Here is a 26,662-nt window from a genome sequence, read left to right as displayed (position 1 = left end):
GTTTTTATCAAAAAGGAAAAAAAGACTAGTTGTTTACAAACCGTATGTGAGTAAAAGCTAGATTAGATCCATTCTTAATGGATTTTACCTTATAACTTTATCTTAAATCACAAATAGTGGCTAAAACCTATTATGCACATTTTTTATTTGTTCATTGGGATGCACTTTTTTTTTTGCAATCTCTTCTCCTTTCTCTGCTAACTTTGTAACTTGAAGAAGCAGAAGCTTGGTTTTGGGATATTACCTGCCCAGTATATTGAACTCCTGGTGGAGGTGGTAATTTAGTGGTTAAAGCATAAACATTGAATCGGAAGGTCATTCGTTCAAATCATAGATGGGAAGTAATGAATTACAAATACTTTGTTACTGAACTTAAGTAGATTTTTCTGGTATCAATACTTAATCTCACTGTTTATTTATTTTTTTACTTTTTACTTTCACTCTTAAAAATTTTGTACACAAACATCTGTACTTTCTACTTCTACATTTTCAAACCAGACTCGTTTCATTAGTCTGATCATTTCAACAATATCGATCATAATCTTTTCTCTACTTCTGTTCTACATGGTGAATTTTCAGCCAGGATATATTTATTAGGTAACAAATGTTTTAATTATTTTGTATTAATATATGAATATGGCAGGTCCAGTACACTAAAACAGTTAGTATTAATGGCTACTTTTTACTTAAGTACATGTTAGAGCCCAAACTACTTTCCTTTAATTTGAGTGAGAAAAGTATAGTAAGTACTTCAACTTTTACCAGTCTTTTAAAACATGAGTTTAGTGAAAGATGTGTGTACTTGTGCCATTTCTGGTTCAAATCCCAGCATCACCAAGCTGCCACCAGCAAGATCCTTTACCCTCAAATGATCAGTTGTAAGTCACTATGGATATCGGTGTCTGACAAATGCATAAATGTGGAACTGCTCTAACACACTTTCTGAATCTAAGGAAGTTAGTAACAGCATGTTATTTGGCTGTGTCAACTACCATGTGCAGAGAGGGTATGAAGTGCTCTGGGACGAAGCTTAGGAACCTGCATGGTGATCCAGTGTAGTAGCACCAGCTGTCATTCTTCTTTCACTGCGCTTCTAAAATTCGCTCGGACACGCCCATTCGCGGCTCTAGGAGCGATATGATTGGTCTATCTTGTTGTCAATCAGAGCTGAGGGAGTGGGTCTGTAAGGTTGTCGGTGTGGCCACACCCCCTAAAGAGCGGCTAGTGGAGTGGAGAGAGAGAGCGAGAGGAGCCTCGTCGAGAGGCAGAAACGGGCAACACGAAGAAAAAACCTCTTTATACTCTCCTTTTTTGTTTTTCACTCAAATTAAGAGGACGTGTGTGTGTTTTTTGACGTGGAGACCTTTCTACTCCGGAGAGCAGCGCTGCAAAAAGAGAAAAAGAAAAACCAAGGACTGACTCGGAGGAAACGAGCTTTCTGCAGGGTTTCGTGCTTGGATTCGCTCGGCTAGGTTGAGTTAGCCGGCCTAGCGTTCACCTCTGCCCTGGAAGCGCGTCACCATTTTCACGTCTCCGGCTTGTGGACAGGTTGTTGTTCGCGGTGCTCGCTGTCGTGTTGTACAACTGCTAGCTAGTTCTCTCGTGTATTGGCCGCGTTCACTGGAGTACCAGAGACTAACCAGCTTGTGTGGACGAGCTACTGTAGCTAGCTAGCTATCTATCTGTCACCCTGTCCCACCCTCCCTGCTTCTCTCCCTCTCTCACCCTCCCTGCTTCGTTCCCTTTCTGCTTCTCTCCCTCTCTTTCCATCTCTCTCTCTCACTTTCTAACATTAGCTAGCACTTAGCCGTGTTATACTATAGCAAAGGCTTGGGCGGCCACTTTCACGAGGCAACTTTACAACATAGCTACCTCTGCTGAGCTGAACTAGTGTTGGTGTTGCTCATTTTGAAACATAATATAAAAAAAAAACCACCTTGAGTTTGATACACTGGAAGGGAGGGGAAAAAACGAAGCCCAAAGTGCAAAGAACAGAAAAAGCGAGCTAGCTGAGATAAGACTCTCAGGTTCTCCTGACACAACAAACAGGAGACATTTGTTTAGGGGAACCGCCAAATATATATATAAAAACAACACGTGGTGAGCCACATTGTTCTTTTTATTAACTCTTAAACTCTCCTCAGTGCAGTTTATACCTGATTAACAGTCAAGAATTACTTATAAGTAGACTAAAACCCTTGTAGGGAACCCATTGGCCTTAAGATCTTATCAGTGAGGCTGTAAACAAGAACCAGATCGTTAGCAGTAATATATATTTTTATGCCAGTGTTTTTTGGTACAAAGAAGTAAATCTGATTGTCAGATTGATTCAGTCGACTGGCATTTGTGTAAGCTAGTTTCGTGGGTTTTTTTCTTGAAGCCTTGATCTTTTGTAGGCCTACCTCGTTGACACCTCACTGTATGTCCTGTTATTTCCAGACAGGGATCCGGGACTTATGCGTTTCCATCGGTTTGTTCTGACTGAGATTAGATTTGAGCGCTAGATCTAATAACCCCTTTCGTTTTGTTCCTTGCTCCTTTGACAGCAAGTGTTTTCAGTACTGCGGTCCCCTCTACTACATGGACTGACAAGAAGACGTATATTTATATTTTTGTACCACAGTGCAGAATTTACTGATAATAAATATATAGTTGGCTATCAGGATACCAGCAGCAGCATCATCATCACCCAACCATGAGTATTGAGATTCCGGCAGGTCTGACCGAGCTTCTGCAGGGGTACACGGTGGAGGTGCTGCGACAGAGACCTCCCGATCTGGTCGAGTTCGCCGTGCAGTATTTCACTCGGCTCAGAGACACGAGGAGTCAAGACGGAGCCGGGGCCACTGCCAAATCTGGAGGCAAGGGAGTGATGTTTGATGGCGAGCCCATGCAGACAGAGTCCAATGGTGAAGAAGAAGATGATGAAGAAGACTCTGACTTTGAGCGTAAGTACGAAACAGTGTCCAAGTATTAAGCTTCCGTGTGGCATCCTATAGGACTTTGCTTTTGTTCATTTGTAGGAACCGTTTAAGGTACTACGTAGATCTCTATGATGAAGGGTTTTCTTTCCGAAAAGGTTAGAAGATTCAAAGAGTAAACTATCCAAGGAGCTGCTCAGTGTGTATGTTATCACTACCTGTTTTCAACTGCTAGTTTAACGGTTCTGCGATTATTTATATAGACAGAATGTGTTGAGTATTAGGTGTAATCGGCCAGCCATTGCGAATGGGCAAAGACGATATACACAGTTGCCATGGCGTTCTGTCATTCAGCGAAGTGATGGGCGGTGTGTATGTGTGTGTAGGGAAGGGCTTAGTGTTCGAGCCGTTCAAAAGCCCCATTTACCCCGTATCTGACACACTAATGAAATACAAAATGATCAGTTTTAACCATTGATACACGTGTCTGCGTTGCGATCATGTTTATTTGATGAGTGGATTGTATATTGGACAGAGAGGTTCATTTTTTTTGAGCAGGTCTGTGAATGAATGGGATCTGGTCATTGAGAAAGCAAGCGTATTTTCACAATGGTGAAACGAGCTCTCGGTCTGCATTAGATACCGTATTCTCTTTCATGTATCTGTTTGCTCGTCATGCCGCTTCAGTTTCACTGTGTTGTAATTGCTCACGTTAGCATCATTTAAATTCAGTAATGTATTAAGGTAGACCAGTAGGGACTTGCTTATTAGCATATGAGTCAGTTCAGATTTGTTATTAGAAGCTTAATCATTTGTCTGCGCAATAAGTTAACAGAGCATTGATCCCATTTGCAGAATTTAGTTACAGTATGTTATTGATGTACTGTTTTCGGTCATGGCAGTGCTACACATTTCAGCCATTTTTAACGCAGACTTAGGACCCTGTATATTTCAAAAGGACCAATAATCCCAGCTTTTAATTAAATCTTCTGGATGTGTCTCATGCTAGTGGCACTTCTTCAGTCATTAGGGAAGATTTTGAAAAATATAGTTTGACATCTTTAAATAGAGTATCGCTGACTGACTCAGCAGCTGTGATTAAGAACAAAAACTAATCTAAAACCAGAAAACATGCATAATCTTTATCAGTATTAAGCTGTACCACTGTCTTTCACTCACACTGGTAGTAACCGCATCGTTTCACTTCTCATTTGCATCCAGTTAAACTCTGCTCAAGTTCTTTGCCAGCTCAAGTTGAAACTAAACGACTGCTGGCTGGTTGGTTGCGTCAACGCCGGTGCAGGGTGTTGCAGGTTTCGACTTTCTCACATGCTGAACTAAAAAAATCTCTTCCTATATGATATATATTCTTACAACTACACACCCATCAGTGGGTAACTTATTGCATTAACATGACCAATAAATTTGTAGACACGAGAGAAGGCTGAAGACAAGGCCAGAAGATCTGGTGAGATGTTGCAGCACTGGTGTGGTGCACGGACTAACATATACCTGCAAATGAGCAAAAACCTGAAAGGTTACTGAACCACCAATGAGTTTGAGTTGAAGCAAGTGAACAGCTTTGACCCCTTTAAAACATTCATCTTTCTGCATTTGACACACGTGTTTTTCATGTTTTTGATAACCAGAATGTGGAGAAATTTCTAAGTACTTTTCACTGCTTTTATGTGGATGTGGACGAGAGCGTAGTGAATGTGTTAAGTTGTTCATGTTGTTTCAGGATGTTTGTTTGTGGTCTTTTTCTGATTTGGTAATGTGTTTGCAGTGTACTTTCGTTTTGCAGTGTTCTAGCACCCTCATGGAGAATATCCATGCTGAATCCACTACTTGCGTGCCACAAATTGCAGAGAACAGAGGTTTCAAATACGACCAAAGTTTGATCTTTAGCAGTGGTTTCACCTCCCCATCAGTCCACACATGTAAACCTTATGTGTTCTCAGACATTCAGGCCAGATGTGATCTGCATAAGTGAAGTTAAATGAACTTAAAGCCAGGTCTAATTTTTGTTTTGTTTTTGTTAGGTTAATCACTTTGCATAGGTTTGAGTTAATTCAGGTCATTCTTTTGTCATGTGTAGTAATATTCTTATTTGTGTGTTTTTTTTTTCGAGGACACCACACAACAAAGCAGATATGTTTCCAGTTTGTATAAAATACCATTGCTACCAAACTAGTTCATGTGAGCCGTTTTACATGTATTAAAAACATTTAACCGTGGACAAAAACATGACGTATATGGCTAGTTACATTTGAATGTGAGCTTGTGCATCCAGTGCCGCAACAAAGAACTCTCACAGTTTGATTGCATCATTGACCAGGAGGCTTTAATGCCAGGTGTGAGTGGGACCACAGCATTTTCAGGCCTGGTGCAAAACTATGCTTGTGTATAATGTGGAAATGCAACGGATAAAACAAGAACATGATTGTTAACATACTTGTTTGCATTCTTTATGCTCCTTCAGGGGATTAAAAGGGGAAAGGGGTAGCTCGGTGGTTAAGACGTTTGGACTCGTGATCAGAATGTTATGAGTTTAAACCCCATCACCACTAAGCTGCGACTTGCCCGTAAGCAAAGCTCTTAACCCTCAATGAGAAAAATGCAACAGCTGGAAAAAGGGCGACTGTCGGATGCCATAAATGTAAATGCTACTTCTTCTTTACGGTACTTCATGCTCTTTCATGTTTGCTTAAAATATTTCTTGATTTCACACACTGTCTCTGTACAGCAGTGCAGAAATGTATTTAATGCACAGATGAGTACTATTAATTTCTTTTGGAAACGTTCTGCATTTATTTTGAAAATAACTTCAGAAAAAAGTCTGTTGGGAACAGTGTGCTTTGAACAAATCAGATAATTGACTTAGTGTTTGAATTTCTTTACAGTCTATTTAGTCTAAACAGTTATGTAGCAAAAAAAAACTGAAGTGAGAATTTAATGCTTCAAACAAATCTTGAATTGAGTAAAACGTTTTACTTTTCTCATGGTTTTTCAAGAGGCTTTTCTCTCTCATAGAAGACACTTAGGTGGCATAACCCACTGCTCAGTAACTAGCCATTTAAATGAACATGACCGGTGGCCTGTCTTCAGGAGTCGGGGCTGAGCAGTAAAACGACTTTTCCCCAAACAGTCCTGTTTGCTTAATTTCCAACACTGTTTAACCGAAACGATTATAAATGAGCTATCCAAGAGTAGAAACATCTGGAAGTCTAGATTGTGTGAAACACTCACATGTGTACATTCCTTAATGTTGAAGTAGTTTAAAACTGAGGCAGGTATTCGATTGTGTAATCCTGTGTATTATTTAACTAGAAAACATTTGGTGATTTACTATAAACTAAATTACATATTGATGCTTATTGATGATTTCATTTTTTTTAATCTTTAATTTATGACTGTGCAACAGTAGTGCTGCCCTTTTACAAGCTCATATTAATATACAGTTTCTAACATTATTCTTAACATTCTTTTTAATAGCTTGCCCTGTGTTTAAAATTTTACGTTTAAAAAAATAGTTTTGAAAAATAGTGTCAAAGACCGTCACAAAAGATGAACTTACCACGGGTCGCACTTTTGTAAAAACGTCCTGCTCATTTGTTATGATGTTTGAGCGACGTGAAGTTGTAATAATGATGCGCTAATGTTCCATTAGCCGTTTCTTACTAATTTATCATCAGTTATTTATTTATTTATTTTATTTTTTTACAAGGTTTGGTGTCAGATCAAACATTCTCCATTGTAGGTCTCATTGTTCTATTATATAACTAGCTGCCATGTTTGAGTTGTCATAGAGACAGCACAGTGTGTCACCAAGGGATACATCTTTAAAGCGCACAGAACACACGACATCGTCGGCTCACACACATTACACCATAATCAAATTACAAAATGCGATTGATGGTAAAAACTAAGCTCCTAGAGCATATTTATCTGCACAACCTTTTTGCACTATGACACTTTAATCTCTGGACTGTCACTTTAACACTTTATACCACACCATGCTGCACACGGACACTTTAAGGACAATCATGTTAATCACTTGAAATTTTACTGTCATACACACCCATGTATATACACACTTTCACATATATCTTCATATATTTTATATAGTTTAACATTTTTATTTATCTACCTTCTTTTTTTTTATTCTTGTTTTTTTTTTTTTCTCTCATTACATTCTCTTTATATTTCAGTCCCTTTTATGCTTGAATGCCGGACGGTCGTATAAAGCATTTCACTGCATGTCGTACTCTGTATGTATGTGTATGTGACAAATAAAATATGATTTTGATTTATTTTTAATTTGATATTATGCTTCTACCACTTTTATATTCTGTATATCTTAGTTAAATATATGAAGGGGATTGGAGCTGTGACTGGTCAGTCTAAAATAGTTTTGCACCCATAGCTCTGGTGTAAAAAAAAAAAAAAAAACATTGTTTTTGTTCCTGTTATTATCCTACTGTAGATTTTTGCCAATTAGCATGAGTGTTAAGATAATAGAAGTGAGAGAATAGCAAGCAGATTGTTGCCATGCATGGGTAAATCTCTTAATCTTATTACAGTCGGAGGAAGTATTATCTAATATGTTTCTGAATAGGTTATGGAACTTTTTGTCTGTGTTACTGCTCAATTTAAACAGAAAATGAAATCAGTACTTGAAAAAAAAGCCAGCATTAAAAAAGCCAAAGTTTGATTGAAAAACAGATTATTATTATTATTTTTTTTAGAAAATCTGTGGACGAATGTTTTTTTTGGTTCCTATTTAAATAAGAAAAGATTGATTGATAAATATTAAGTCAAAGCAGAAACATTCAATGTTCTACAGTATGGTGGTAAATGAGATTTTTACTTCTGTCCAGCAACATGGCTTTCTCCTGTGCCCAGGTACAGGGTGGGTGAGATAAGCCAGAGGTGAACCTTGAACGGAGGATGGAATGATCTCAGGTCACCTGCAGCATAACAGCTGAAATATGCGAGTGGGAGTGGTGGAAAATTGTTAGAGCCGTGTCTGACGTGCAGCCAGTTTGGAATGTTGTAAAAATGTAAATAAAAAAAATACAAATTATGCAAATCATTCAAAGTAGCGTTAAAGGCAGTTCTCAAATCAAATCTGTTTGAGACTTCTTAAATGTTTAGTAGTGAGACAAAGTCTTGGTTTGAAGTTGTTTTTTATTTTAACTCTCCAATAATCTTCTTCTTTTTCTTCTTTTTGCTTCTCCCAGAACTCAACAATAATTATTTCTAAATTTAAAGGAGGAAATGTGTAACTGCGATCATTCTGCATTTGATTTCTTTCTTTCCAAGTGATGCACATTGGTTCTCTTGGCCTTGTTGCCTGAAGGAGTTAGTACTCCAAAATATTCTGAGCATTTTTAAGCAGATCTTTGCCAACAGAGCTTTTTAGAGCTTTAAGATTCAATTTTCTGAATACACACACACTCCGTACAAGTAAACTCAAGTTTCTGATATTCACCAAAATAGCCATATTGTACGTCATGGGGATCCAGCATTTAGGGATTTCTGTGTGGGAACTGCAGACTTGTTTTGCATGTCTGTTTATTTGTAAAGTCTAAAATCATGCACATTTTGGTGAACTTTATAGTCCTATGAGAAACAAAACACTCCAGCTTAAAATTGTACTAGATTTAGTGCCAATTTTACTTTGGTGTCCGCTGCTACAATGTTCATTTGAAAGGCTTTGAGAAGGATGGCATGTGGAAACTTGAAACTCCAGGAACAAGCTACAAATGAGGTATTGGCGATGGTAAAACATAAAAGTTAACGGACAGAGGAAATATATATATATTTTTAAACATGAAATACCTTCATGATCCCAGACATAATTTTTTTTATTTTTTTTTTTTATAAGAGGTCTGGTAGAGCTTCCTTTAATTTGACATGGAGGACACATTGTACATTTTGGAGAATTCATCCAAAATTCTCATACAGCGTGTCATGCAAAATCTTATAATAATCTCAGAATAAAAATCATTTAAACTGGCTCTTAACGACAACAAAAAATCTAGATAAAAATAAAATCCTGGGATGGGCATTTGAAACAGGAAGTTGCTCTGGGTATGTTTCGTGTAAAATACTGGACAGATTCTGTAAATTTGTCGGCACTACAGAAGTTGCATGTGCACATACACACAAAACAGTGTTTGTGTGTTTGTGTGCTTGTCGGTAATTGCATGATGCAGTCTGATGTAGTTCCTGTTAGAGTGGCATGCTGACCGAGCAGTTTAAACGAGAGACCTTATAATTACATAATAAATAATTTATAAATAATGAATCTGAAAAAAAGATTTGTTACTTTTTTTCAATAAAGATAAAACCCACAAGGAGGCCTTTTTTTTTACCATTTTAATTCGAGAAACCCTGTTCTCCTCTTCAGGTTATTTCTGTTGTGTACCAGGTCAGGCAATGTGGGTTTCATTAGGCGAGCTTCAGCTGTCACAACACTGTATTCTCTGTGAGAGAATTTTCCCCATTTCGTTCAGCCGAATCGGCACAGAAATGGCTTAATTGAGTAAACTGTTATATAGTCCTTTCCTGTTTTTGTGTCTGGGCCATTGGTTTAAAGAAGGACTTCTCAGAAGTTTTGTAGTCAGGGCCACTTATCTTCAATTACAGGTCGTTTATTAATATTTTACTCTTCATTTGTCAAGCTTTTTATCAGACTATGTACAGTAATATATTCTAGCTGATTATCAGAGCATTTGGCCCCTCTGGTTCTGCTGTATAAATTGCAGATAAGCAATGTTTTTGAGAAATACTCCCAACGCTTTCCAGTCTAATCTCAGTCTAATCTCAGTTGAATGCATGTGTGACCAGTGAGTGATTAATACCAATATAGACAGAGAAAATAACCTTGTTTACTTGAAATATTAACAGGCAGATAATCAGTATTGAAAGAAGAGAATAGATTATTTTGTATTTATTATTTTGCACGAGACTGAGGTCCTGCTATTAGAGAGCTGAGGTGCTGTCACTGTTACTACAATAGGAGTTCTCTTTTCTTTTCTTTTCTGCCTATCTTTTTTTCTATTTATTTATCTATCTAAACATCTATGTTAAATTAAAAAATCTACAGGTCACAGTGAGATCTTTAGCACTTTATTTTAAAAGTGATTGTTTTTAACCAAGATATTACTTTAGCCTCGGTACACACACAATCACAAAAGATTGTGGACACTTCAAATTCAGATCACTTATTTTGTTCTACAGTTGCATTTGTCTCAATGTGAACAGCATGGTGTGTAATGATATAATTGCCTAAAATGTTGAGGAAAACAGAATATATCAGACTTATTGCAAGCACCAGTTTAGTGGGAAAAAAACAATTGTTGAGATTCTTCAACATTTGCACATGTATGGTCAGGTGTAGGTCGTCCTTTCTTTTATCGTAATAAAAAGAAAATGGAAGTGCGAGAAAAACTACTTCCGAAATATCGTACGCAGGCTTTTTCGCGTTTCGTCAGTCATTTTGATTAATGCCGAAGCTGCCGCCTTTTGAATAATTGAAGCTGTCATTGTTTTCCGCTGTCTCTGTTCTGCAGTGTTTAACACTGTCTCCACTGTACATCGTCATTTTGACACTTATCTGTCTCGCCCCCATGAGTGGATGGTGAGACTGTAGATGTAGAAGAAGCGGGGCAGGATCAACTCTGCAAAAAGTCTGCAGCAGTGTTGCAAGTGTATACACTTATTGCTTGTACACTATATGGATAAAGTATTAAGGCACGTGTTACCACATAGTAGGAGGCAAAAAAGCCAGGAGATCCTGTTTCATTATGACAGTGATGTGGTTTATATGGTTGGAGTAGAGGATCTTGAGTGACCTGCTATAGAACCCTGACCTCAACCCTTTTGAATAGCTTTGGGATGAATTGGAATGCTGACTGAAGCCCAGGCCTCCTCACCCTACATGTTTACTAAAGCCATTGTGGCTGAATGAGAACAAATCACCACAAACACACTCCAAAATTAAATAGAACATCTTCCCAGGAGAGTGAAGGTTATTGGGACATGGACTAATAAATGTGGAATGAGATGTTCAACAAGCACATACGAATCTCATGGTATGTGTAAGTGTACACAAACTTTTGTTCATATAGTGTATTTGAACAGCTTCCTATACCTAAAAAGTGTTTAGTGAAGCAATCAGTTCAAAGTGACGTGTTTTAATTCTTCTTAAATGTCATCAGGGGCTGGAAAGACTAGTCTATCCAGAGAGGTTGAATAACACCTATCACTGATTTTCCCAGTGGTATATAAAGAAAACAAATCCACTCTTTTAAAGTTAAACAGATCGTTTTGCAGTTGCATAAAACTTCTGTAATGGGGCTGCTGATTTACGGTTCATTTCACTTTCGCCACAAATGTATGAAAAAGCATTTACTTGATTCAAAGGCTTCATTGGATTCATTGTGCTACTTTAAAAGGCAGCGGTAGATACATGGTCCTAAAAAGTCTGAATTTTTGCTGGTATATTTGAAATGGAAAATTCTGGCATGTAGTAAAAAAAAAAAACCTTAATCCTATTGGGGTCCCGAAAACACAGCTTGTGCTCCTGAATCTGAAAGGAAACTAGCGATATTAACAGCTGGTTAAATAATTAACCGTGGCAACGTATCTGCTCTGCTGAGCATGACTCATAAGCCACTTGATAAATATGATCTTGATTACATGTGTGTCATTGCCAAGTTTTAAGTGAGCAGCCAAGATCCGTATCCATTCATGTTATACATTTTAACCTCGTTTGTTGTTTGTACAGTAATTGTGAAAATCAGAACACATTATTAAACATTTTGTTCAGGACAGATTTGTTTCTCTCATTGCATGCAGGCATTTTGGGAATTTTAATCATTCACACACTACACCCCCACCCCCAACCCCACCCTAGACCCATGCGAGGTTAAGTTGTACAGTTGTGATTGTCACAATGAATAAGCGGAAGTAGTGGCATCGTTTTGTAGCCTGAGTGTAAATGCAGTTCTTGGTTTGAATGTCATTGAGAAATGGAGATACTAATATCTGAAATACGAATATTGTTTAATAATAATAATTATTTTTTTTGCTGCAATTTTGTTTTAAATGTTATAAATTCTAAGATTGAACTTTGTAAAACTGAAATGTTAAATCACTGGTGTAAGAGACATCCCATTTTTAGCGTACGCTTGTATGTATATTCGTGAGCGAACATCATTCTTCTGTCAGGCAAAGATAATAATCTGGACTTTGGTACTTCTCTATTTCTGCCTGTAGCAACAGTAGAATGAGGAAGGGAGGACAAACTCTTCCGTCGTTATTTGTCTTTCACACACTCGGGTCTTAGTTCAGAGCCTGTATTCTGGCTGCTTCAGTAGCGGAGATCATGAGTTTAATATGCTAAAAAGCAACATGCTGAAAGAGATCATATCAACGAGACATAGTGATTAATTGCGGCACTGCAGGTTGTTTTTTTTACTACGGCTGAGGGAAGCTTTGTTTATAACAAAGGTTTATATTGTGTATTGACAGATTTTTTTTCTTCAAGGCGGTTTATAATAAACGCAATGAATGAGTGTTTGCAAAAATGTTAGGGGGTTTGGGCTCGTATAGGTCACGCTATAAAAAACTTTAGTTTATGGTTGTATTTTCTCAAAGCTTAGTGGTGAGGTCAGTGCTTACAGGATAGGGAAAGGCTGCTATGTTTGTGCTTCATTGTTGAAACTCTATATTCATCCATGCAGGGGTTTGACATTAAGCAGTCACAGGCAACTGACCAAGCAAATAGTGAAATACATAGAATATTCAGTGTCCTAAACAGTCAGAGGTGTATGATTTTTATTTTTATATATATATATGAATATGATACTGAGAGAGAGAGAATTATTTTGTTTATTTATTTATAATTTTTTTTTTTATTAAAATAAATAAAAATACATTTTATACAATTTCTTTAGATGAAAAGAAAATAGCATTTTCACACAATCAGTGTGCAAGCATTTATCTGAAAGGGTCATTTGAGCTTTTATGTGGCTTGAAAAAAAAGATGTATATCTTTATTTATATATAAAAAAAAATTGTGTATGTGTGTATATATATATATATATATATATATATATATATATATATATATATATATATATATATATAATTTTTTTTCTTTTTCTTTTTTTCAAGCCACATAAAAGCTCAAATGACCCTTCCAGATAAAAGCTTGCACACTGATTGTGTGAAAATGCTGTTTTCTTTCCATCTAAAGGGATATTCTAGCTTTTTGTGTTTTGAAACTGCTAATTTAATTTCATGATACTTTTGAAGTAACAAAAGCATACTGTCTGGCACAGCCAACAGTGATTTAACCTCAAATCTGACCCCGTAAGTCCTGGTCTGAATGGACTAAGCGACTTATTGAGAAGATAGCTGCAGTTAAAATAATGCCTTTATGCAACCCAATCGCTGAAAAACAACTGCAAATGAGTCAAAATAGATTTGATGGGGTTTTTTTTTTTTTCATGTTTTGCGTATGTGTAATTATGCAGCTGATAGCTAGAAAATGTTATTACACAAATCATGATGGCATTTATTTATGTAGGTGGGAAGAAATGTTGACATTAGGTTTTGTTTGATCCTCCGCTGTGCTGCCTGATCCCATCTTTTGGGGACCACCTTAAATCTGACAAGGCCAAAAAAGCATACAAAACACATTTATCGACTGCTACAAACACTGAAATCTCCTTTCAGAAATGCTTAATGAAAATGAAGCTTTACCACATCAATGCTTACCTACTTTGCTTTAACAATTGTATTCTTTGATCTTAGTTTATTTTGTATGTTTTATTACTATATAGATAGTGAGCACTCACCATATAATCCCTGTGAATTAGCAGTTACTATAGAAACTATATCTTTAACCAGTGCATTAATATAAACATGTGATGTTACAGACAGATCTACTGTCAGAGCTGCTTTTAGAAAAATTCATTCCCGGCTTCTGATTTAATAATTGAATGGGGCTGGGGAATAAATCATGTTTAATGGAGGAAAATAATCTAATTTATGATCGTGTAGTGTATCTTGTTTGTAAATATTATGTCCCGTCATTGTGTCACAGGCTAAAGCTGCATGGCACCTGTCTTTCTCTTCTTTAAATCTGTTTAATCACGAGATAACTGACACTGTTACAAGCTCTCAACCTTTCATAAATGCGTGTTCTTTGGAAATATCGTTAGTCATCCATTAATGTTAAATAATCCACCTAGAAAACATTCCATCCTGGTTATTGCTTGGCTGGTTGAATCTACATTTCTACTGGACAATTATAAATGAAATACAAGCAGCTTGGATGCGAAATTTGCATTTCCCTGCATGTTGCACATTGATTTATATTGAAGAAAATATTTAAAACCAGTTTTTCACAATATTAACTTGTACATCCGTATTCAATTTGTCTAAATATAATTGAGTTGTAGCAACTGGTCTTTTAGGTCCTAATACAATCAATTTGCCAAATAACATTCAGTTGCAGCAACCAGGATTCTTTTTTCTTTTAGGTTCCAACACAATTAGTTTAGAAATTGCTTTTAGTCTGTCTGGATTCTGCCCCGTTTTTATTTTGAATCCCTTATACACAAGCACAAGCACACACACACATGCAGCCCCTGTAGGTTTGTTTCTGATGTCTTGGACAATCTGATTAGTGGACGGGGTTCATTGGGATTGAAGAAAGGATGGACAGAGCGGTCCAGGATACAATCTAAACCTATAGCAGTGTGAGAAAAGCCACCAGGACCTGGTAAAACATTAAGCGTGTTCCATTTCCACAGCATTTACTTGTACAATCTGACATGGAGTTGTCAATGATGCTCTCTCGCATCATCAGTCAGATAAATGAAGTTAAAATTTAATTACGAAAAATGACCAAATCTGATTGTCCTTAAGGCGCTCCAGCAGGAAATGTTCCATGTAGACACTACGATGTGCTGTAACCTTGTCCAATCAGAGAGCAGATAAAGCAGACAAATGGTGGCCTTGTATAATCACACAGAAGATATTTCGATGAACTGACCTTCCCTTGAACACCACCATTAAGAGCTGTTTGCTGAGGCCCTTATTCAGTTTGTGGATGTGTATTTTCTCCCAAAATTGGTACCGCTGTGTATAATGAAACATTTAAGAGACTCCCACCGCAAGTCGCTGCTCTTATGTGGCCTTGTCTTTGTTTTACTGCAACATGGTGCTTACGCTTGCCCACCCTTGGGTGAATTTAAACTTGTCTTTTGGTCAGTAAAGAGTTAAAGGCATTGGCACACTACAGAACGACGCTGCCTTTTATGGCTCTAGTACGCAGTAAAGAAAGAGAAAAAGGGGGGAGGGAATGATGGAGGGCTGCAGTGTGTGTGTGTGTGACAGAATGGCCGGGGAAGTCCATGAGAGACAGAAAAAGGACATAGGGACCTCAGGATTAATTGCAGGAAGAAGGAGGGGTGTGAGAAAAACAGAATCCAGTGGAAAAGTGGAGCTTTTTGTGAGAAAAATTATTCCAATTTCCATGAAACACTTTTGAGGTTTCTTAAATAATGTTGAATATAGAATTATAGCAAGCACTGAGGAAATTTTACATGTCGGGAATAAAGTTTGTTGTTGTCACATTGGGCACACACGAGAACACGGCGGCATAAAATATACGACGAGAGAGAGAGAGAGAGAGAGAGAGAGAGAGAGAGAGAGAGAGACTGACTGTAAAGGTGTGTCAGCTGTAGCAGTTTGAAATGTGACATGTAATTAATTACACTGCATTCTTACATTTTTCTCAGCTGTGTGTGTGTGAGAGAGAGAGAGAGAGAGAGAGAGACTCTGTTTGAATACGGGACTGTGTGTGAGAACAAAAACTAATATCTAGTCACCCGGTTGTGGTTTGATTGCTCTCTGATATGACGTGCACTTGTTTGTTTCTTTCTATTTTTCTCTTGCTCTCTCTAGTACGTACACACGCACATACACACACACGCACACAAATATTAGACCCACATTCACTGTGACACTGAGCAGTGCATTGTGGGTGAGGGAGGAGCGAGTTTAAGCCCTGTTCTCCATCAGGGTGATAGACTCACACACGCATAAACAGGTCTTTTCTCAGTCTGCACTTGTGCATGCCGGTGCACTTTGTTCTGTTGATATGGCTGGAGTATTGTGAAACACTTCCATTCGTGCGAAAGAGAATGAACATCAGTTTTCTGCTCCGTGCTATCACGGACACTATCATTCCTATCTAACTCTTAAACGCGTACAGACAGTCATGTGGTTTTTTTCATTGCTGATGGGGATTTTCCATTCGAAATCATTTTCTAAGCCTGCACTCTTTAAAAAGAAATGTGGTCAAAAAGCTTGTTGTTCCTCACTGATAAAACACATCTGTGTGGCCATGACTTGCTACAGGATGATTCCAACAGCTTCCTTTCCTTCCGGACACAAGCATCACAAAGTGATACGATCTCATTACTGTGTTATGGATGTGTTTGTAGAAGACTTCGTTCCCAATATATCCATTTAACAATACAAATCGAGGCTTTGCACTGAGGATAACTTTTATTACAATTATCAGTTTAATCAGTTGTGTGTTCAAACGCCTTAATTTGATTGCCTGGTAGTCTCTTTTGAATCAGTTTGCAATTCATCATGTGTTTTAAAACCTTTTTCTGGATACACACAAATCTTAGAAATGACAAGAAACGGGGGTTAAAAAAATGCATGTAAAACCATAGCTATGGCCCGACAAAAGCCATCAGACCACCCTTGGATTTGTTAAAAAGCGGAAAATATTTTGTACTGTCTTTTTAAAGGGTAAGAGAAAAGAAAAATCATTAACACCATGGAGCTCTGCTGCAACAAGTCGATAAAATATGACCGAGCAGTCACACGTTACTGTTGTTGTTATTGTTGGCATTTAGAAAAAGGACAGAATGGCCAAAGAATAGTCTTTTTGGCCAAAGGACTTCTCATTATTAGAAAAGTCAGGCACTGTTGTCTGGTCAGGAGGCCTGAGGTGCAGTCACTGAACCAGTTCATCCCTGTTCAGCAAGTATGTTCAGGCCACTCAAGTTCTTTCAGTCCAGTTTTGCCAGCTTATGTCTTCATTGAGTTTGATTTGTGCGTTATTATGTGCAGAAGTTCAGGCTCCTTAGTTCCAGTAAAGGGAAACTGCTGCAGTAAGCTGTAGCGACCAAAGATTTGTATATTTTTTATATATATATATATATATATATATATATATATATATATATATATATATATATATATATAATATATATATATATATATATATATATATATATATATATATATATATATATATATATATATATATATTGTATGTTTTTTAAGGTTGTAGCAACAGTCTGGGGAAGAACCATGTATGGGTGTGATGGACAAGTGTCCTAAAATCTTTACTGTCCAATTCATCAGGTGAGAATATACAGTACATTCCCCTCATATACAGTCTCCTTTGCACTAAACGGGTTCTGCTGTGCTTATATATCGGCTCTTTTGCATTTCTATACCTTGTTCTAATATTGCATATTTGTCCGGTCTCGGCTTGGCTGATGGATGATAGGGGTGTTGTTATGGTGATGGTTGTTATGGCAACATCAGGCACGTGAGAGTGAAGCACATCATCTCGTGACCTCTGTGTACGCCAAATGGCTGAATCTGCCAGGTAGACGCAATGCTAGTGTTTTTCACAGGTCCAACAGTCTGAACTAAAATTTGGTGGGTGGGTGAGTGGGTGGGTGGTTGGGTGGGTGGGTCGGTGTCTGTGTGTGTGTGTGTGTGTGTGTGTGTGTGTGTGTGAGAGCGAGAGAGAGAATTAATCATCATAAGTGCTTTAGGTTTTGTTAAGGTTAAGTTTGCTTACAGAAACAGAAAATTTGAGTAAATTGTAAAAAGTGTTTTGTTACTGTTAATTGGAGCTTTCTAACCAAAATTGAGCAAAAAATGGTACACTGTAGATGTTTAGCACAGTACTCCCACAAGAACTTCTGTAGAGTGTGTGTGTGTGTGTGTGTTGTGTGTTGTCAGGGTTAGGTAAGTATTCCTAAGGTTTATTTTCACACTGTGGAGTTAATAGAGAATAACAGCTCAGTGAGAAATACAGTGTAGTGGAAGGCAGTCTGAAAGCAGGAGAGACCTCAGGGCTGGCACAGGCATTTCAGTGCAACCGTGTGTGTGTGTGTGTGTGTGTGTGTGTGTGTGTGTGTGTGTGTGCGTGTGTGTGTGTGTGTGCGCGCGCGCGCTCGCTCGCTCGCAAATATGTGTGTGCGTAGTATCTTGCACATTCACCCACTGCTACACTTTTTGGATTTAGGGTTTCAATAGACCTTGCAGGGAAATCAGCACACCTACCTGGTGCCCACAGAGACAAGAGGAAGATGTTTACGTTCAAGCAACTGACTGTGTGTGTGTGTGTGTGTGTGTGTGTGTGTGTGTGTGTGTGTGTGTGTGTGTGTGTGTACAGTGCAAAGAGACAGTTAAATTTAATTAACACTCTTTCTTTCTCTCTCTCTCTCTCTCTCTCCCTCCTCCCACAGCGCCTCCCCCCAGCAGATTTAACCGGAGAGTGTCGGGTGAGTTCTTGACGTCATTGCCCTAACCATGCAGTTTAGAAAGTGTGTGAGAGTAGCATAGCCTTGCTCTATCATTTCCTCCCAAGAGTGTGTATCTTGGTAATTATGCCCCTCCCTTTTAGTATGCTTACTGTAGTCTTGCCCAGCAGATGGATATTCTGTTATTAGAAAACAACTGAAAGACTTACTTCTGAATATTTCTCATGCTCACACTACATAGTTTTACATACAAGATCAAGATGAAGTAACCTACCTCTGTTTCCCATATATACACACATACAAACATATGTATGTATGTGTGTGTGTATATTTATATGTATATATGTATGTATGTATGTATGTATGTGTGTTTGTGTGTGTGTGTGTGTGTGTGTGTGTGTATGTATGTATGTGTGTATATATATATATATATATATATATATATATATATATATATATATATATATATGTATATATATATATATATATATATATATATATATATATATATATATATATATATATATATATATACACAAATACTGATCTACTGCATGTCCAATACATAGTGCAGAGCTACAGTGTAAGTATACGCATGAGCAGCCATAAATACAGTCCAGTAATACAACTAACAGACTGACATACTTAAAATAAAGCCTTGTGCCTCCCCCTTTGCACTGCACAGTGGAATTATCCACTTTAACGCAGTTACACAGAACAGTTTCACCCGAGAGGGACTGATAAATAAAAGAATTTATACTTTTTTTTTTTTTTTTCTTTCTTTATCTTTATGACCAAAAAAAACCTTGAGGTACTTTCACACTTTGTCTTTTTGCCAAGTCAAAGTTAAAACCAGATAGTTTTATTTGCAGAATGTTTTACCCTGTACATAAGTAAATATATTACATAAAATATATTATATAAAAACTTTCCATCACTAGTTGGAAAAATTATACAGTAATGATTAAGTATTTGCCAAGAATGGTGCTAAATAAATGATGAGCCATTAAATAGGTCAAATATCACTTGATTTATTTTTATTTTTTGGCTTGCATCCTATTACACAAAAGATGTTTGGTTCACTGCAATTAAACTACCCCACACTTGATATAAACTATTTTTACACACTGACTGGTTGTTATGTTTCACCTGTGTGTAAGATAAGGTGTTGTTACCTGCGTAAATAACCACACCTAGGGATGAAACACACCAGGGTTTAATTGACATAGACTAAACCTTGCATATTTGAAAGCACTCTTTGGTTTAGTTAGTCAGCTTGCTGTCAGTTTTGTACAGTTTTTTCTTTTGGTGAGCATTTAACAGAGCCAAAGTTCAAGGCTAGGAAGATTCTCCATCTGCTTTTTCATCCTTCTCCTAGGTAGCATGTATTAATTTTTGGCAAAAACTTTTTGTTTTGATGTTTTAAGGACAATATCCTGTCTCAAAAATCATAAATACACTAAACATGTCAATAATCTAGGCTCACCCTGGGGCAGTTGGTTCTGTAGGAGGCCCTTTTAGAACGGTCATTAAAAATTTTTCATGCGAGACGCATTTCTTGCCTTACGTTTCCTGTGTCATTATGGAAACCAATTGTCTAAGAGTGTCTGTTTTTTTAACACCAGTTTTCTACTTTCAGTGTGCGCAGAGGCGTTTAACCCGGATGAAGATGATGAAGACTCGGAGCCAAGAGTCGTTCACCCAAAAACAGACGAGCAAAGATGCAGGTTGCAGGAGGCCTGCAAAGACATACTGCTGTTTAAAGCTCTTGATCAGGTACACATGCACACACACATCTGTGTGCGTGTGTGTGTATATATATCATATATCTATATGTCTGCGAATGTTGGACGCACCCCCACAGCCCCTATGGTACCTTAGTGAATTCATCTGGACATTATCTCACTTAAATACAATAATGTGTTGTAAAAATGTTTTGAAGAAAATGTATTCAAGAAAACATAGTTTAAAATGTTATTCCTAACAGTCCTGAGCATTCGGTCCTGCTGCGGATTCCCGCAAATTTTAAAATAATCCAATACTTGCTTTTAGTAGGTTCCAAATGAGAACCCGCAAATTTTCCGAGCTGCAAGTTTGGACTCAAATTATCGGGGGTTGACTGTATATACAGTGCAACCTTAAAACTCGCGGGGGTTATGTTCTATGGCTCTCTCCTTTTGATGGTTCGTTTTTCAAGGGAAATTGTACATGTACTATACTGTAAACTCCACAAAAATTGTGAATTAGTTGTCATAAATGTTTTATTTACTACTTTAAATGAATCATACAATAATTCAAGTTTTTTAAACATTTTTATGTAATGTTATGTATTAGTACAAATTTGGTTTTTAAATGTACTTTCGAGCCTTTCGCGAACCATCAGATTTTTTGCCAGTTACTCTTAGTCCGGTTCCAAATAAAAAGTTGCGAACTATTGAGGTCACGAGTATAGAGGATCCTGTGTGTGTGTGTGTGTGTGTGTGTGTGTGTGTGTGTGTGTGTGTGTGTGTGTGTGTGTGTGTGTGTGTGTGTGTGTGTGTGTGTGTGTGTGTGTGTGTGTGTGTGTATATACAGTGAGGAAAATAAGTATTTGAACACCCTGCTATTTTGCAAGTTCTCCCATTTAGAAATCATGCAGGGGTCTGAAATTGTCATCGTAGGTGCATGTCCACTGTGAGAGACATAATCTAAAACAAAAAATCCAGAAATCACAATATATGATTTTTAAACTATTTATTTGTATGATACAGCTGCAAATAAGTATTTGAACACCTGAGAAAGTCAATGTTAATATTTGGTACAGGAGCCTTTGTTTGCAATTACAGAGGTCAAACGTTTCCTGTAGTTTTTCACCAGGTTTGCACACACTGCAGGAGGGATTTTTGCCCACTTCTCCACACAGATCTTCTCTAGATCAGTCAGGTTTCTGGCCTGTCGCTGAGAAACACGGAGTTTGAGCTCCCTCCAAAGATTCTCTATTGGGTTTAGGTCTGGAGACTGGCTTGGCCACGCCAGAACCTTGATATGCTTCTTACAGAGCCACTTCTTGGTTATCCTGGCTGTGTGCTTCGGGTCATTGTCATGTTGGAAGACCCAGCCTCGACCCATACACACAGTATGTATCTACATCCTGATGCTCAACTCCCCCCTCCTCCTGTGTTAACAGGAGCAGTTTTCACAAGTGCTGGATGCCATGTTCGAAGTGCTCGTGCAACCACAAGAACATGTCATCGATCAGGGAGATGATGGGGATAATTTCTACGTCATTGAAAGGTAAGCGTGCACCACAGTTTTGAAAGCAGTAAAGCAAATTGAGAATAGAATACAAATAAAATTTATATTTCTGAATACCCAACAGCGAGCATTTGATGCTATTTGTGAATCATTATACATTTAGTGTTAGAATTGATAGTTAGAATTATTAACAACCGTTCTGCACTGTAGAGCTCTGTTTTTCTCTTCAAAATGTACTTTAGAACATTTTTACCACTTTGTAACAACAAAGAAGACTAATGTATTTATTGGATAAGTATGAGCTGTCCTCAAAAATGTTTTTCTTGTAATTGTTTTGTAGTGTATGAATGGAAACACCCTTTATCAATTCAAACTGTGTGTGTGTGTGTGTGTGTGTGTGTGTGTGTGTGTGTGTGTGTGTGTGTGTGTGTGTGTGTGTATATGTGTGTGTATATGTGTGTGTATATGTGTGTGTGTATGTGTGTGTGTATGTGTATGTGTGTGTGTGTATATATATATATATATATATATATATATATATATATATATATATATATATATATATATATATATATATATATATATATATATACCCCCTAAAATATACATCTACTTTATACATCCACTTTATTTTCTCGTGCCTTTGTCCTTTGGGTGGATTGGCTCATACACTCTGTACTCTACTTCATTAATATGCATTAACATTTCCAAACGGTTGCAAGCCGACGGTGTGTGGGAGTGGGCATTGTTTCGCCACTCAGCCCACTTCCTAATTCAATTCTCCCACCTGTGGTTCCCGGACCATATTGAAATCCTTGAAGTGCTTGTCACAACGTCATGAACCTAAACCTTGGAGAAATGCACCAGCGTTAAGTGGTGTTTTGTTTCCATTGCAGGGGCGTGTATGATATTGTGGTGCAGAAGGATGGCGTGGGCTGCTGCGTTGGTCAGTACAATCACAAGGGCAGCTTTGGAGAGCTGGCACTTATGTACAACACACCCCGTGCTGCCACCATCATCTCCAAGCAGGAGGGGGCCCTCTGGGGACTGGTAAGTATTTGTGTGTGCGCATGTGCATTCATTAATACGTACTTCATTTCGTTGGGCCTTTTTTTTTTGTAAGAGAGAATGCTCAACTGAGTGAGCATTTATTAATCCACAATTTACGCTGTGCATGCGAAATGAGATAACCCAACAGTCCTAACCTGCAGCACCACCAAGTGGGTAGTTGAACTTGACTTAATACAGTGTAACTTCATTGATGAATAAGTGTAGCCTATAATAGCAGGCTGAACACAACAGTGTTTAGCTGACACAAAACCTGAGGGAAGTCAAAGCGAATTGATTTAATGTAGTGTTTAAGTGCAAGGTTTTTAAGTGTATGTTGATGTTGCATTAATGATATAGTTTTTCTGCTGCACTCGACTCTGTTTTGCAAAACACATTTTCTGTCATATTCCTGATTCTTGAAAGATTGTCTAGCATCTGTTAATTCAAGAAAGCTAATTAATATGCCTAGTAAAATGGTCTCTGCCAACAGATAGACTACATCCTCTGTGTGTATGTGTGTGTGTGAGTGTGGTTCAGCAGGTGGCCGGATTCAGTAGTCACACACTCCACAGCATTATGATGTTTTGCATTACCAAGGGTATATATAAAACGTTTGATTATTTAAACAAGCTAAATTAAATAAAATATTCTTGCTGGATTTACTGAATAAGTGAAATATAAATAATGGGACACCATTATCTTGCATACTTGGTCACAATAATAATAACAACAACAACAATTAGGGATACATCCAATTTTTTGGCGCACATATCTGACTTTACTAACACCCATGTGGCTGAATAGACACAAATCTCCACAAGCAGACTCCAAAATCTATCTAACAGCAAACGGTTGACAAGACTTGATGAATGTCAGTAAGTGCCACGTTTGGATGAAATGACTCAAGTTGCTGCAAAATTCTGAGTTAAAAAAAGGGGTAATGTTTTTTGTGATTTTTTGTGTTTGTGTCAGGATCGAGCAACATTCCGTAGGCTGATTGTAAAAAACAATGCAAAGAAGAGGAGGATGTATGAGAGCTTCATCGAGTCTGTGCCTCTCCTTAAGTCTCTGGAGGTAAGTAGTGATGAGGATAAATAATAAACTCCTTCTGTAGAGACAGTAAAATCTGGTGTTTGCTCATGTCTTGAATAAGCATACTAATATATTATTGAGTACAGCTCATAAAACTGAAACTGGTGTAGCGTTCGGAGTCTGTTATCCCAACACAATGCTGGATGGAGTTTTCTTTTGCAGAATTGATGCATAACAGTTATAACACAGCATCATAGTTAATTTAGCCGTTGGTCTACTTTACTACCATATATGGGAATAGTAATTGCGTCAGTCTCTTCTACTAGAGATCCTCCTGAGTGGCCAAGGCTGAAGTTAATTACTTTACAGCCACTAGTTAAAGTTAAATCTCATGAGGAATAAAGTGAAGCATAAATCTGGCCATATGGTGTTGGCCGTACAGGTTATATTTAATAATCATAAATGACCTGAAAAAGGTGCAGATGTTACGTAGATTTTATTGTACATTGTAACGTGGCATTGTTTGCAACCGCAATTCTTGATTTCATAGAATAGAATAGAATAGAATAGAATAGAATAGAATAGAATAGAATAGAATAGAATAGAATAGAATAGAATAGCCTTTATTTGTCACGTACATTACAGCAAGAGCCCAAGAGTGGCAGCTTGGCATAGCGGGGCTTGTTTATTTGTTTAACAATATATTTGAGTGTATTTTTGGTCTGTATGTGTTTTTGTATTTAGCATTTAAATGTTCAGTATGAATTAAGAGCTTCCATATATGCAGCATGAAGGACAAATATGTGTTTTCGTTGTTTTAACATAATAGTGCTGTTTTGGTTTTCCTGAATTGGCATGATGGAAATAACTCCTGTTCATTATATTAATAATATGTATATTATTGGGTTTTAACTATTTGTAATTTGAATGCTCTCAGATTAAAACCATATTGTACTTGTGCGCGCACACACACACACACACACACACACACACACACACACACACACACACACCATTCCCCCCCCCCCCCACACCCTCTCTTTCTTTTTGCCTCTAAGTTGTCTGAAAGAATGAAGATTGTTGACGTTTTGGGGGTGAAGACTTTTCACGATGGAGAGAGGATTATAATGCAGGTAGGTGATTAATAAAGAAATGCATCATGCCTTTGATGCTCACACAAAGGAATCTGAATTAGTCTCATCAGCAAAACGGAGTTGGAATAGTATTATGTAATTGAACAGGATTGTTTGTTTTTTGTTTGTTTTTTTTGTTTTTTCTTTAGGGTGATAAAGCGGATTGTTTTTACATTGTTGAATCTGGGGAGGTGAAGATCATGATGAAGAGCAAAGTAAGTTTGTTTTCATCTTTGGTGAATCTTAAACACATGCTGCTTCTTCAATTTTCTGTTTGAAGAATATGTTTATTAGTTTGATTAGAGGACAGGGGAAGTGTGTTGAATCAAGGATTACACTTTGTTGCAGACAAAAGCAGACAGGCAGGATAATGCCGAGGTAGAAATTGCCCGCTGCACTAGAGGGCAGTACTTTGGAGAGCTTGCATTTGTAACCAATAAACCAAGGGCTGCCTCAGCTTACGCCATTGGAGATGTTAAGTGCTTGGGTAAGTGTCTGTGAGGTGCATGTGGGTTTTTCAATCGTATTGTTTATTTATCCAACCCATATAACTGATTGTTTGGCCTTAACGCGCACATGCTTTTTTGCAGTAATTGATGTGCAGGCGTTCGAGCGCTTACTGGGTCCATGCATGGAGATCATGAAGAGGAACATTGCTCACTACGAAGAGCAGCTGGTGGCTCTGTTCGGCTCCAGCATGGATCTCAGAGACTGACAGAGACTGGTTGTGCCTTACACACCTCACATACACACTCCACATACATGCACACACAAACACTTAAGTAACCGAATACATAGAGTTTATATAAACACACCACAATTTGTAGGCACACACTCCTTTTTATGTTCAACTCCTACCCCAGAAAATCTTCTCTCTGTCTTCTGTTTCTCTTGCAACCGCAAAACCCTCCTACCGATTCCAACATGCTTCCCTACTCTCTCTCTTTCTCACACACACACACACACACACACACACACACACACACACACACACACACACACACACACACACACCTGCAGTCTCTGCATTAGTCTCTACATCAGCTCTCTGGTATAAAAAAGAAGCATTACACATCCTCGAGCTGTGACCCTCAACCAACTTCAAGCAACAAGGACAGTTGTGCGGACACCAAAACACATCTGCACACTTTATCCAGCTTCAACATACCTGCACAACACACATGCAATGCAACAAACAAACCCAGCCAAGGACCCATATCTTCCCATGGATATTTGAAAGAAAAAAAAACCTTCAAAGGACAAGAAATGATTGCAGAAAAAATGGAAGCCTAAAAACTGAGCTAAAAATGCAAAAAAATATATATGGTTGAACCGAGAAGTTTTAGAAGCATTTTATGACCGTGCAAAGCTTTGATTAACACTTATTTAAATAAGACTTGTTTCCTTTCCTGCTATTGGTGCATTGAGTTAGTGCTGGTGGTATCCACGGTGACCAATGTTAGGTCTTCGTCTTGTTCACACAAACTCCATATATGGTATTGCTTAATGTATTATTATTATTATTATTACTATTATTATTATTAAAACTAATATTGTTGCATTTTTTTTTCTTTTATTTTCGGCTGTGTTGGAGAATGTGTGGCAAAATCTAGTGCTTATTTCTTCTCTTGGTCTTTCTGGATGAGTTGTTCTGAAAAGTAAATAAAGCAAAACATTTTGTTAA

General features: G+C 37.7%; 1 protein-coding gene across 1 annotated transcript; it reads left to right on the top strand.

The window, feature by feature from the left end:
• Positions 1-1,205: 1,205 nt before the first annotated feature.
• prkar2aa (protein kinase, cAMP-dependent, regulatory, type II, alpha A) lies at positions 1,206-26,662 on the top strand. The gene is made up of 10 exons (XM_083553707.1): positions 1,206-2,948; positions 18,515-18,550; positions 20,169-20,305; positions 21,696-21,802; positions 22,660-22,813; positions 23,786-23,887; positions 24,904-24,978; positions 25,128-25,193; positions 25,327-25,465; positions 25,569-26,662. The coding sequence occupies exons 1-10, from the start codon at positions 2,696-2,698 to the stop codon at positions 25,691-25,693; spliced, it is 1,194 nt and encodes a 397-aa protein (XP_083409833.1). The 5' UTR covers positions 1,206-2,695; the 3' UTR covers positions 25,694-26,662.

The sequence above is a fragment of the Silurus aristotelis genome (genome assembly GCF_946808225.1).
Source record: "Silurus aristotelis genome assembly, chromosome: 11".
Taxonomy (NCBI): Eukaryota; Metazoa; Chordata; class Actinopteri; order Siluriformes; family Siluridae; genus Silurus; species Silurus aristotelis.
This window is presented reverse-complemented; position numbering and strand designations above follow the sequence as displayed.

Excerpts from the sequence above, each read along its gene's own strand:
- prkar2aa (XM_083553707.1), top strand. The coding sequence starts at position 2,696 with ATGAGTATTGAGATTCCGGCAGGTCTGACCGAGCTTCTGCAGGGGTAC. Across the intron at positions 22,814-23,785 it reads AGGGGGCCCTCTGGGGACTG|GATCGAGCAACATTCCGTAG; the intron begins GTAAGTATTTGT and ends TGTTTGTGTCAG. Across the intron at positions 24,979-25,127 it reads GAGAGAGGATTATAATGCAG|GGTGATAAAGCGGATTGTTT; the intron begins GTAGGTGATTAA and ends TTTTTTCTTTAG.